Raw genomic sequence first — 13,179 nt, 5'->3', positions numbered from 1 at the left:
AGCGCCATCTCCCTCTTGTGAACTCAGCATCAAGATGGGGAAACTCCTTCAGCCTCTCCTCCTCCTGGTGCTCTCCTTCTCGCTGGCCCAACCTGGTGAGTAAAAAAGAAAACCTGTGAACTTACGTCTACTGTCCTTTTTAGGCAAGCCAACGTCCTTCCCTCTAGTTCCAATATAGGGCATAGCTAGACAGGGCGAAATCCCGGGGATCGCCGCAGGATCGTCCCTGTCTGTCCACATGATGCACAGGGCATTCCAGGAGCGGGGAGGGATGTTCCCTCCATTTCCCCGGGATATCACCCTACCTTTCAGCCCACTTTTTCCATGGTCTCGGGATGATCCCGAGACCACAGAACGTGTGGCCAGGCATCGCGGGTTGTCCCGGCTCCTCGTGAGTAACTGCACGGAGCCAGGCATGGGGCACAGAGCTCTGTGCCCATCGAAGGTATGGTAGGGGGAGTGGGGAAATTTATTGGTGTCCCAGCCTGTTGTTGCTCATCGTGGGTGACATGTGGATTGGGGCCAGCCCCTCCATGGCATCCATACCTGTCCCATCTAGCCTCCTACCCAGCCACAGATCACGTACTATCTTTGACTCCCTAGGTCGTGGGGAAATCTTATTACCCCATCACTCTTCATGCCTGTGCCTGGGGATATCAAGTGTGGGGAAATCATGCCCTCTTTGATTCCCCCCCTCTTGAGCCCCCAATTCAACTTGCCTTAGCAAGCTCAGCTGCAGACTCTCCGACAGAACCGCAGGCACTGTGTGGAAATGGCTGCTTCTCCCCCTCCTAGGATTTCTCACCTCCTGATGTCCCACTCCAGTGTACCGGAAACAGAAGTTAAATGATTTTGTCAGCAAGGAGAGCGCAGTGCTGCCTGTGGTGGGTGGCAGCGGCAAGGACTACTGCCACCGTGCACAAACTCCTTGCCAACAAAATCATTTAACTTCCGCTTCCCAAACCTTAGAGTGGGACATCAGAAGAACATCAGAAGAGCCCTGATGGATCAGACCAAGGATCCATCTAGTGGCCAATCGGCTGTCGACCAGAGAACCACAAGCAGGACATGGTGCAACGACACCCTCCCACCCATGTTCCCCAACAACTAGTGTGTACAGGCTTACTGCCTCTGATACTGGAGGTAGCACATAGCCATCAGGACTAGTAGCTGTCGGCAGCCTCCTCCTCCAGGAATTTATCCACACGCACAGACCCTTTTGAAGGCATCCAAATTGGTGGCCATCGCCACATCCTGTGGTAGTGAATTTCAAACTCTGCGCTTTGTGAAGAAGTGCTTTCTTTTATCTGTCCTGAATGTCCCACCAATCAACCTCATGGAGTGACCCCCTTGGGTTCTAGTATTATGGGGGAGGGAGAAAATGTCTCCCTATCCACATTCTCCACACCAGGAAATTTTTTATATGCATCTATTATGACACCATTATGAGCTACCATGAGCAAGCAGCACAAAATCTGGGGTGATCCAGCCTGTTGCTGCTCCTGGGTGACATGTGGATCAGGGCCAACCCCTCCATAGCACCCATGCCTGAACCCCATTTGACTCACTAGGTCTTATTCCCCCATCAATCTTTCTGCCTGTGTCCCAAAGGGACACACTCTAGTTTAGAGGTCTTCAGGTTGGATGGGTGGGTGAGAGTAGACAGCTTCATGGATAACAATCAACAGCAGGGTAGCCATATGTCCTGCTTTACAGAAGACAGTTCTCTCTTGAAGGCGCTGCCAGAGGAACATCCTGTAATTAAAGGCATGCACTCTTTGAATGGCTGTCCAGCTCCAATGTCAAGATTAGAAGCACCAGGAGAACAGCTTGAGCTAGTCCTGGTCTTTCCCACTAGAGCTGGGCTTGGGAACCTCTGACCTGCAGACCAAAAGCGGCCTGTGGGGTCTCCTCATCCAGACCACACATTTAATCCCAAGGCACAGCCACAGTCTTCTCCATTACAGTGAGATGGATTTTTTCCCTAATTAACCTGTAGTAACCATTTCCAAGTTTGCATCTATACTAAATTAGTGGATGCAAATTTTATGCAAATCATTGCTGTCTTGGTTAGTGAAGGTACCCTAATCGCTCTCTTATTTATGGTGGCAAAATGGAACATCCTCATTCAAAAGCAAAATACCTGAACCGGAAGGCAAGCTACCGTGGAAGAGTGTTCTCCTGCAATTGAGATTTTGGTTTCTGAAGCACAACGTCTCATTTTTAAAAATTGCTGCCATTTAAGGGTGGGCCCAGGGTTTGTAGCCCCAAGGCGGCTCAACTCATCCTGAAAAAAATGTCTACTAGGGATGGACGAATGTGTTAGTTTCACTTTATCCCATAATCATTTTTTAAAATCTAATGTTCTTTCGTTCTCAGATATGAGATAATTTGCAATTTTCGGTAAATCCGTATCAATTGCGAGCTGACACAACTTTCTCATAAGACTCTCTTTTGTCCTTGCTACAACCGACTTCATAGAATCATAGAATAGCAGAGTTGGAAGGGTCCTACAAGGCCATCAAGACCAACCTCCTGCTCAATGCAGGAATCCACCCTAAAGCATCCCTGACAGATGCTTGTCCAGCTGCCTCTTGAAGGCCTCTAGTGTGGGAGAGCCCACAACCTCCCTAGGTAACTGATTCCATTGTCGCACTGCTCTAACAGTCAGGAAGTTTTTCCTGATGTCCAGCTGGAATCTGGCTTCCTTTAACTTGAGCCCGTTATTCCGTGTCCTGCACTCTGGGAGGATCGAGAAGAGATCCTGGCCCTCCTCTGTGTGACAACCTTTTATGTATTTGAAGAGTGCTATCATCTCCCCTCAATCTTCTCTTCTCCAGGCTAAACATGCCCAGTTCTTTCAGTCTCTCTTCATAGGGCTTTGTTTCCAGACCCTTGATCATCCTGGTTGCCCTCCTCTGAACACGCTCCAGCTTGTCTGCGTCCTTCTTGAATTGTGGAGCCCAGAACTGGACACAATACTCTAGATGAGGCCTAACCAGGGCCGAATAGAGAGGAACCAGTACCTCACGTGATTTGGAAGCTATACTTCTATTAATGCAGCCCAAAATAGCATTTGCCTTTCTTGCAGTCATATCGCACTGTTGGCTCATATTCAGCTTGCGATCTACAACAATTCCAAGATCCTTCTCGTTTGTAGTGTTGCTGAGCCAAGTATCCCCCATCTTGTAACTGTGCCTTTGGTTCCTATTTCCCAAATGTAGAACTTGGCATTTATCCCTATTAAATTTCATTCTGTTGTTTTCAGCCCAGCACTCCAGCCTATCAAGATCACTTCGAAGTTTGTTTCTGTCTTCCAGGGTATTAGCTATCCCACCCAATTTTGTGTCATCTGCAAATTTGATCAGCGTTCCCTGCACCTCCTCGTCCAAATCATTAATAAAAATGTTGAAGAGCACTGGGCCCAGGACTGAGCCCTGCGGCACCCCACTCGTTGCCTCTCCCCAGTTTGAGAAGGTTCCATTGATAAGTACTCTTTGAATATGATTCTGTAGCCAACTGTGAATCCACCTAATAGTTGTTCCATCTAGCCCACTTTTAGCTAGTTTGTTAATCAGAATGTCATGTGGTACTTTGTCAAAAGCTATGCTGAAATCAAGATATATGACGTCCACAGCGTTCCCACGGTCCACAAGGGAGGTTACCTTATCAAAAAATGAGATCAAATTTGTCTGACAAGACTTGTTCTTGACAAATCCATGTTGGCTTCTAGTGATCACCGCATTGATTTCAAGGTGTTTACAGATTGACTTCTTTATAATCTGCTCCAGAATTTTCCCAGGGATGGATGTCAGACTGACTGGTCTGTAGTTCCCAGGTTCTTCCTTTTTGCCCCTTTTGAAGATAGGGACGTTAGCCCTCCTCCAGTCGTCCGGCACCTCACCCGTCTTCCATGATTTTGCAAAGATGATAGACAAAGGTTCTGAGAGTTCTTCCGCTAGCTCCTTCATTACTCTAGGATGCAGTTCATCGAGCCCTGCAATTTGAACTCATTCAAGGAAATTAGGTGTTCTTTGACCATTTGTTTATCAATCTCAAACTGCAATCCTGCCCCCTCAACTTCGGCTTTACTTTTTCCAGGGGGGGTCATAGACCCGCTTTTGGGAGAAGACCGAGGCAAAGTAGGAATTGAGCACTTCAGCCTTTTCTTTGTCGTCTGTTATCAATTTGCCATCCTCATTAAGCAGTTGAACCACCATTTCTTTCCTCTGTCTTTTACTACTCACATATCTGAAGAAAGCCTTTTTATTGCTTTTAGCATCCCTCGCTAATCTCAGCTCATTCTGAGCTGAGATTTACAGGACACCCCTCTGGAAATTGGGTTTGCTGCCATGCTATCTATTCCCCTTGCCTGTCTTTCTTTATTAATTTCCCTTAATTTATTTCTCTGCTGGCAAAACCTGCTGCTTGTGTTACTTTGCACATTGCCTAAAATGAAACAGGCAGCAGCAGCCACTGACCTCTGGCTATGATTCTCGCAGCCCACTTTCGGAGTCAGATTATTGGGGGTCACGAAGCTAAGCCCCACTCCAGACCATACATGGCGGCCTTGAAGTCAGAGGGCGGTTTCATCTGTGGTGGATTCCTAGTGGCACCCCAGTGGGTCATGACCGCAGCACACTGCTTCAGGTGAGTAGCAGCACTCTCTCCCCAAGCAGGGAGCTTTTGGAGTTAAAATTAAGGGTAAAGTTAATGGCTGGAAGTGCCAAGCAGAGAGGAGGAGGTGAGGAGGTGGGGAGTTTGTGGCCCTGCACATGTTGCTGGGCTCCAACTCCCATGGAGGGAAGGAAGCAGCAGGGTCTCACGTGGGTTTGAACTGGGGGTCACTGCTTTTTACCTTGTTCCTAAATACACTGGAGTTAGGGGTGTCCTGTTACAGAGTCTTGGGTCTGGGGAGGTTCTAGGATCGTGATTAATGGCCTATAGAATCCCAGAGTGTTCTCAGAGTCCTGGACTGTCTATACCTTTTAAAAGCCCCGCAGTGGTGGCACTGCCTCGGTTATACGACGCAGCAGCCAGCTTGCAGCCACTATGGGGCTTTCCCACGAAGCCGCACATTTAAAAAGTGGGGAACGTACCCTGACTTTTTACGCTAGAGCGAGTCCACCATGGCCCTTGTGCCATCTGACCTCACTCCGGCATCAAGACGGAGGCGTTCCTGGGTGCATGACGCCCCCTGATTGGTCGCTAGAAGGGCAGAGGGCTAGCCTAGTGGCTGCCAGGAAGAGCTACCTTACCTCGTTAATTAGCCTTACATCTTTAATTAGTTGTGTTAATTAGCTTCTCTAATCTCTGTTAACCTATATCTGAAACTGTGCATTTCTGGAGGGAGCTTTTATCCTTTACTTTGCTAATGCACAGCTGTGCAACTCCAGTTTACAGAAATAGAAGTCTGCTGGTTCTCTGAGAGTTTGCTGGAATGGGGCAAATTGGGGTGTGTGTGCTCTCATGAGGATAGGAAGGGAGGATAGGGAGAGCACACCCACATGATTTTGCTCCAATCCAGCAAGCTGCCAGGGAAGGAGGCAGGCCTCTATTTTTATAAACCGGAGAGGCGCAGCTGTGCATCAGCAAAGGATAAAAGCTCCCTCCACAAATACGCAGATCCTGCCCTGGATAACTTGGGGTTTTTGCTCCTTCATAGAGCAGTGGGCAGAATAGGGCAGCGGGAAGGGGGGTGGGAGCTATTATTCCCCCCTAAAGTATGTTTTTCTGGCACTGAAAATTTGGGATTTAGGGACGGCTAACTCTGCCGAATAACACTGATGGAGCAGAGCTACCGGGAAAATGAGTGCAATGTGCTCCCCTTCTTCTTATGTCTAAGAGGCTGTTAATCCGCTGTCTCTGGGTGCGCTTTCATCACAGAATGGAGATCGAAGCACTACGCAGGGAGCATTTCCTGTCCCGTTTTCTGCTACATAAGCTCTAGTTGGTGCAATGCTTTAGCAGCATAGCGCAAATGGAAATAGCATTTTCTTCCATGTTCATAAACAACACCGTAAACTCGTCAAAAGTGCTGTTTGAAAACAGAAGTGAAACTGGGGGGGGGTCACGCCGTCGTCTAAAGAACCCACAAACATCCATGAGTGGGGAACGCTGTGCGCATAATAAATGCCTCATGTAGAAAAGCTCTCGTTCAGAAATGCTGTTTGTCACACCCAGAGAAGGTGGCCATTTTGGGAGCCCCAATGGGGTAGATTTGCCCCCCTGGGATTCTAGCCCCCCCCACCCGGGTTAAAGAGAGTGGACGAATCCACTAATTGGTGTGATTCCTTCCAATGTAATAAGTAAACAAAATAAAATAAATAAAGATTGAGGATTTTAACATTTTACTTTTTAGAAAGTGTTTGTAAATCACTTCTCTGCCAGGTGGGCAGAAAAAGGACCTCACAAAAAACGACCAATTTAAAACAATACAATTAGCACAATAAAATCACAGTAGCATAAAAACAGGGACGGTTCCTGAGATCGCATGAATTGGGTAGACACGTTCTGTGGCTTACTGGAAGAAGCACTGTGACTTTCTGCATTTGGAGAAACGTTTCTCTGATATGGAATCTAGCCTTGCAATGCGATTTCAATGAGCTCTGTGGCTGAGTAGGATTTCCCCATCCCCGGGCCTGTAGAATCGTAGAATAGCAGAGTTGGAAGGGGCCTACAAGGCCATCGAGTCCAACCCCCTGCTCAATGCAGGAATCCACCTTGTAGAGACACACCATCCCAGCCCTGCCCAACGTGTGCCTTCCCAATGTTTTGGACTGCTACTCCCAGCATGCTGGCTGGGGGCGATAGGCATTGAAGTCCAAAAGACCTGTAGTGATACTCCTCTGCAGACTTGATCCCACGTGCCGTTGAGAGAGAAAGAGTAACTATTTAGTGTAGAGCTTATTACTGGATGTCTGACTCTGGCTGATGCAACCCATGCTCTGTTTTCAGCGAATTTACCATCGTCTTGGGGGCGCATAACCTCTACGCGGTCGAGGAGTCTCAACAAGTGCTTGGTGTCGAGTCTTACCACATTCACCCGGAATATGACCCAACAATAATTTCGAACGATATCCTTCTGCTGAAGGTACATTTTCCAAGCGATCACTTGCTCCCACCGTGCCCCTCGGGCACAGATCCGATGGCAGGAGAGGAAAATGGCTCCCCCGTTTCCCATGTCTGAAATGTGATGCCGTCCATCATTCACAATTGGTTGTCCAGATTCTGCCACCTGAAGCAGCCACATCACTGAGGCTCAGTGGAGAGTTGGCCCTCGGGACAGTGAAATTGTGCAAAATGTTTGGATCTTCATTAACCTTTTCTGATGCAGCAATTTCTTTTATCCTTTTTAAAAACCCCACTTCAAAGCTATATACAGTGGTGTCAATGGATCCCTTTGTGGCCTCTGGCTGCCAATTTCTGTCTCCTGTCCTTAGTCCAGAACCTGCCATAGATCTGCATAAAGAATAGATGTGCAGAGAATCATGTAGTTCGTATGTGTTTCAGGCCAACTTGGGAACATATTTAATTTAGGTAGACTTACCCATTCTGGTGCATGAATTTAGTGACTGCTACCTTGGAGAGATGAATGCCCTGTCATAAAAAGACACTGAAAATGCTCTAAGGGATCTGCTGAGAGTGTGGATTAGGCTTCCCAAACTTGATGCTGTCCAGATATATGGACTGCAGCTCCCACATTCCCTCACCCTTGACCACACTGGCTAAGGCTGATGGGAGTTGAAGTCCAAAACACCTGGAGGGCACCACTTTGGGAGTGCCTGGTGTGGGCGGTATCTGCAAAAGTGGGCACTTGAGGGTTGAAGCTGAGGGTTGAAGCTGACAGAAAGTTGAAGACAAGGCCTCCACCTCCATCACACCCAAAAAGCACTCCTTGCTATCAGAGAGTCACCCAGAGAGTCACCCAGAGAGTCTTGGATTATGATGACTAAACAATGCTAAATCTGCTGGACTACAGTTTGGAAGAAATGGGTGATGTTTCGCAGCCATCTAAGCACCTTATGCCTTCAGCAGAAGAATGGATGACCACGTCTTGGTGCAAAATGGGCCATGCAAGGAAGTGCAAGTGGAGCTCAGTGATTTGCTTTCCGCTACGCACGCGTGAAAAGCTGTGCCATGGCACAGCTTAAATAACAAACCCAAGTTCAAAATTTTACTTGCATTTATTATTCAGAAATGTATGTTGCTGCTTGAATGTAGTGTCTGATTCAATATTATTTCATAAATATTTATTTCATTTTTATTCTACCCTTCCTCCAAGGAAGTCAGGGTGGGATACGTGTTCCTCCTTCCTCTTACCCTGACAACAATCCCTTGGGGGTGGGTCACTCTAATTGATGGGCACTAGCCAACGTGCATCCAGCGAGCTTCATAAACAGAGCAGGGATTTAAACTTGTGTCTTGCTGAATATAATCCAACATCATATTCACTCTACAGGTAGTAGCAGTCACTAGTAATAGCTCGTCTACACATTTTGACTTTAAAAAATCCCTATACTTTGCCACCAATATGAGCTTTCCCACATGCATTCATTCATGAATGGTTGCATAGCCCCACTGGAGTTTCAGCCATCTTGCAAAATGGCAGCTACGGAATGTGGACACCAGAGTGGGCTGGTCTACCCAAGTTAAGTATGTTCCTACATGGAACGCGCAGATTTTACGTTTCACTTCACAACTATTTTTTGTGAGGGTCAATGTAGGTCCAGGACTGCAGGGTGTTATGTCACAACTTAATGTTATCTCCCTCTGCCAGTGGTGTGAAAAGAATTAAAGGCTCAGTTAGCAAAGATAACAGAGAGCCTGAACCATTTGAAGAATTTTGCTCTGTGTTGGCATGCACATAGCCATAGCTCTGCATTTCTAATACCATGAGGACCAGTATCCCTATCGCCCACCATCTCCAATGCCCCAAAATGGAGTGAGCTCCTGTTGGTTCCTCCTGGTCTATGTATTGCACCAGAGGCCTCCTCTCATGGTTCTGCATCTCACTCTCCTTTCTGCAGCTAAACTTAGAGGCCAAGCTGAACAAATACGTTCAAATAGTGCCCTTGCCGAAGTCCAGCAGCGACCTCCCCGGTGGGACGGGATGCAGCATAGCCGGATGGGGCCTGATTGACCAATTCAGAACCACACCGAAGCTCTTCGAGACCAACGTCACCATCTACAACCGCAGAAAATGCATGAAGTTCTACCCAGAGCTCAATGATGGGATGATCTGTGCAGGCAGCTACAACCAACTTCGGGATTCGAGCCAGGTGAGGAGCTGCAGATTTTTAATTTACAGAACTCTACGAAATTGTTTGTGGAAGATTTGGGGAAGGGAGTCCCAGCTCTCCTTCCCCTAAAATTTAGCAATAAGGTGTGTGCGTTTTTGCAGGGGAGGGGGTTAAGTAACACTCTTCAGGAAATGTGGGAGGTGTTTTACAGACCCCTGAAAAGTGCCTGACATTTGAGAAGTTCAACATTTGGAAAGAACAGAAGTGCCCTGATGCTGGATCAGACCAAGGGTCCATCTAGTCCGGCACTCTGTTCCCATAGTGCCCAACCAGCTGTCAACCAGGGACCAACAAGCAGGACATGATGCAACAGCACCCTCCCACCCATGTTCCCCATGGGCACATATGTGCCTTGAATACTGGAGATAGCACACACTCATCAGGGCTAGTAGCCACTGACAGCCTTCGCCTCCAGGAATTTATCCAACCCCCTTTTAAAGCCATCCAGATTGGTGGCCATCACTACATCTTGTGGTAGTGAATTCCATAGTTTAACTATGCGCTGTGTGAAGAAGTCCTTCCTTTTATTTGTCCTGATCTCCCACCAATCAGTTTCATGGGATGAGCCCAGGTTCTAGTATTTTGAGAGAAGTTGTTGTAATTATACTGCCCCATAGCCAAAACTCTCTGGGCGGTTTACAAAAGTTAAAAACAGTGAACATTAAAAACAAATATACAACAAGTTCCATTTGAAAGAATTGTTCACCTTTGCTTTCACATGTATGAGAGAGCGGGAGAGAAGGGATGAGGTGGCACAAAGAAAAAGGGATGCAATTTTCACACCGCTGCTGACCTCGGGTCACTTTAGGACTTCGGCTCTGCCCACTCTCTGCTGCAAACCTCCTTTCAGTGGTTCTTGGTAGAAAGTGTCCATCCTGACCCGACAGTGACAAAGAGCTTTTGCCAGCTCAACCTAGACATGCCAGGGATTGAACCTGGGACCTTCTGCATGCAAAGCAGATGCTCTGATACAGAGGTATAGTCTAATCCTTAGAAAAAATCGAAGCAAGCTTCCAGTCCTCATGGTTCTGAATGGAGGGCAGATTTAACTAGGAATGTAGGAAGTTGCCTTACAGAGAGTCAGACCATTTGCCCATCTGGCTGCATGTTGTCCACACTGACTGGTGAGTTTCCCTGGGCTTTTGGACAGGGATCTTTCCCAGCCGTACCTAGGGACAGGTGCTCTAGCCCTGAGCAAGGATGTAGGTGGCTGTGTGTTGTGCAGCTCAGGGCCCTTGAGGTTCAGGTCCAGAATCCCCCGACCGGTGGTCCCAGCATCTTTGCTCTGCTGCTATCTTTGTTCTCTCCTTGCACAGGGGGACTCTGGAGGGCCAATGGTGTGCAACGGCGTGGTGCAGGGAATCGTCTCCTTCGGCAACCACTTCCCTCCCGGGGTTTACTCCCGCATTGCCAACTACCTTCCTTGGATCAAGGAAATCATGGAATCAGACCAGTGAGAAGAAAGAACAACTGTGCTGTTTTTTATAAAAAGGAAAATGTTTTTCTTGTAAGCCTTCTGCTCACATGATAACCTGTCCAGCTTGCATTCTGAATTCCGCCAAACCCCTTTGTCTGCTGCAAAATATACTATAGGCGTAAACATCTGCATTTCTTGAGAAATGACCCTTCTGAGAAAAGGATCCAGGAGCAAACAGTAGATCTCTAGATGTTTTGGATTCCCAGAAGCCCTACCAGCATGGCCAGTGGTCAGGGATAATGGGAGTTATAGTCCAGAACATCTAGAGAGCTACCTTCTGTCCACCCTGCTCTGACACTCAGCTGCCCCAAGTCCTTTTCTCCCTGGTTGCCCCTTGTCCCTGGAACATCCTCCCTGAAACCCATGAATCACTTGCTCCTATAAGGGATCCCTTCCATGACCCATTATGCCCGGAACTCTCCCCCAAAGTACCTTCATGAGGCCACCTTTCAAAATACCTTTCCAGGACCCATCTCTGCCGTGCAGCCTTTGGCTGAATGCCTTCAGTCATAGAATCATAGAATAGCAGAGTTGGAAGGGTCCTACAAGGCCATCTAGTCAAACCCCCTGCTCAATGCAGGAATCCACCCTAAAGCATCCCTGACAGATGGTTGTCCAGCTGCCTCTTGAATGCCTCTAGTGTGGGAGAGCCCACAACCTCCCTAGGTAACTGATTCCACCGTCGCACTGCTCTAACAGTCAGGAAGTTTTTCCTGATGTCCAGCCGGAATCTGGCTTCCTTTAACTTGAGCCCGTTATTCCGTGTCCTGCACTCTGGGAGGATCAAGAAGAGATCCAGGCCCTCCTCTGTGGGACAACCTTTTAAGTATTTGAAGAGTGCTATCATGTCTCCCCTCAATCTTCTCTTCTCCAGGCTAAACATGCCCAGTTCTTTCAGTCTCTCTTCATAGGGCTTTGTTTCTAGACCCCTGATCATCCTGGTTGCCCTCTTCTGAACACGCTCCAGCTTGTCTGCATCCTTCTTGAATTGTGGAGCCCAGAACTGGACACAATACTCTAGATGAGGCCTAACCAGGGCCAAATAGAGAGGAACCAGTACCTCACGTGATTTGGAAGCTATACTTCTATTAATGCAGCCCAAAATAGCATTTGCCTTTCTTGCAGTCATATCGCACTGTTGGCTCATATTCAGCTTGCGATCTACAACAATTCCAAGATCCTTCTCGTTTGTAGTATTGCTGAGCCAAGTGTCCCCCATCTTGTAACTGTGCATTTGGTTTCTATTCCCTAAATGTAGAACTTGGCATTTATCCCTATTAAATTTCATCCTGTTGTTTTCAGCCCAGCACTCCAGCCTATCAAGATCACTTTGAAGTTTGTTTCTGTCTTCCAGGGTATTAGCTATCCCACCCAATTTTGTGTCATCTGCAAATTTGATCAGCGTTCCCTGCACCTCCTCGTCCAAATCATTAATAAAAATGTTGAAGAGCACTGGGCCCTGCAGCACCCCACTCGTTGCCTCTCCCCAGTTTGATAAGGTTCCATTGATAAGTACTCTTTGAGTCCGATTCTGTAGCCAACTGTGAATCCACCTAATAGTTGTTCCATCTAGCCCACTTTTAGCTAGTTTGTTAATCAGAATGTCATGTGGTACTTTGTCAAAAGTTTTGCTGAAGTCAAGATATATGACATCCACAGCATTCCCACGGTCCACAAGGGAGGTTATCCTATCAAAAAATGAGATCAAATTAGTCTGACAGGATTTGTTCCTGACAAATCCATGTTGGCTTCTAGTAAACACTGCATTGATTTCAAGGTGTTTACAGATTGACTTCTTTATAATCTGCTCCAGAATTTTCCCAGGGATGGATGTCAGACTGACTGGTCTGTAGTTCCCAGGTTCTTATTATAGTTCTGAGTTTATTAAAATCAGCTTTGCTAAAATCCAGAGTACGTGTATGGCTACGCTCGACTTTTGTCTCCTTCATAATCAAGAATTCAAGTATGACGTGGTCACTTTCCCCCAGAGTTCCCGTAACTGCCACTTTATCCACTAAGTCATCCCTATTGGTCAATAACAAGTCAAGGATTGCCGATCTTCTAGTTCCTTCCACCACTTTCTGTAAGAGAAAGTTATCACCCATACATGTCAGGAATTTCTTGGAAGGGCCGCTTTTGGCAGTAATGGTCTCCCAACAGATATCAGGGTAATTGAAGTCCCCTATCACTACTACATCACACTTCCTTGAAACACTGGCAATTTGTTTCTCAAAAGTTTCGTCCTCATCTTCTCCTTGATTGGGTGGTCGGTAGTAGACTCCGATTATCATATTCTTTTTATTCCGAGCTCCATTTATTTTAATCCAGACGCTCTCGACGGGGCTCCCAGTCTCATCCGCCTGTATTTCTGTGCAGGGATAGGTATTTTTAACATATAGT

General features: G+C 47.2%; 1 protein-coding gene across 1 annotated transcript; it reads left to right on the top strand.

Moving 5' to 3' along the window:
* LOC134413242 (mast cell protease 1A-like) lies at nucleotides 1-10,803 on the top strand. The gene is made up of 5 exons (XM_063147378.1): nucleotides 1-95; nucleotides 4,503-4,650; nucleotides 6,958-7,093; nucleotides 9,030-9,281; nucleotides 10,619-10,803. Exons 1-5 carry the CDS (start codon nucleotides 35-37, stop codon nucleotides 10,757-10,759), a joined length of 738 nt encoding a protein of 245 aa, XP_063003448.1. The 5' UTR covers nucleotides 1-34; the 3' UTR covers nucleotides 10,760-10,803.
* The last annotated feature ends 2,376 nt before the right edge of the window (nucleotides 10,804-13,179 follow it).

Source organism: Elgaria multicarinata, chromosome 23 (genome assembly GCF_023053635.1).
Source record: "Elgaria multicarinata webbii isolate HBS135686 ecotype San Diego chromosome 23, rElgMul1.1.pri, whole genome shotgun sequence".
In the NCBI taxonomy this organism is placed as follows: domain Eukaryota; kingdom Metazoa; phylum Chordata; class Lepidosauria; order Squamata; family Anguidae; genus Elgaria; species Elgaria multicarinata.
Note: the sequence above shows the minus strand (reverse complement) of the source record. Positions and strands in the feature narration are given on the sequence as shown.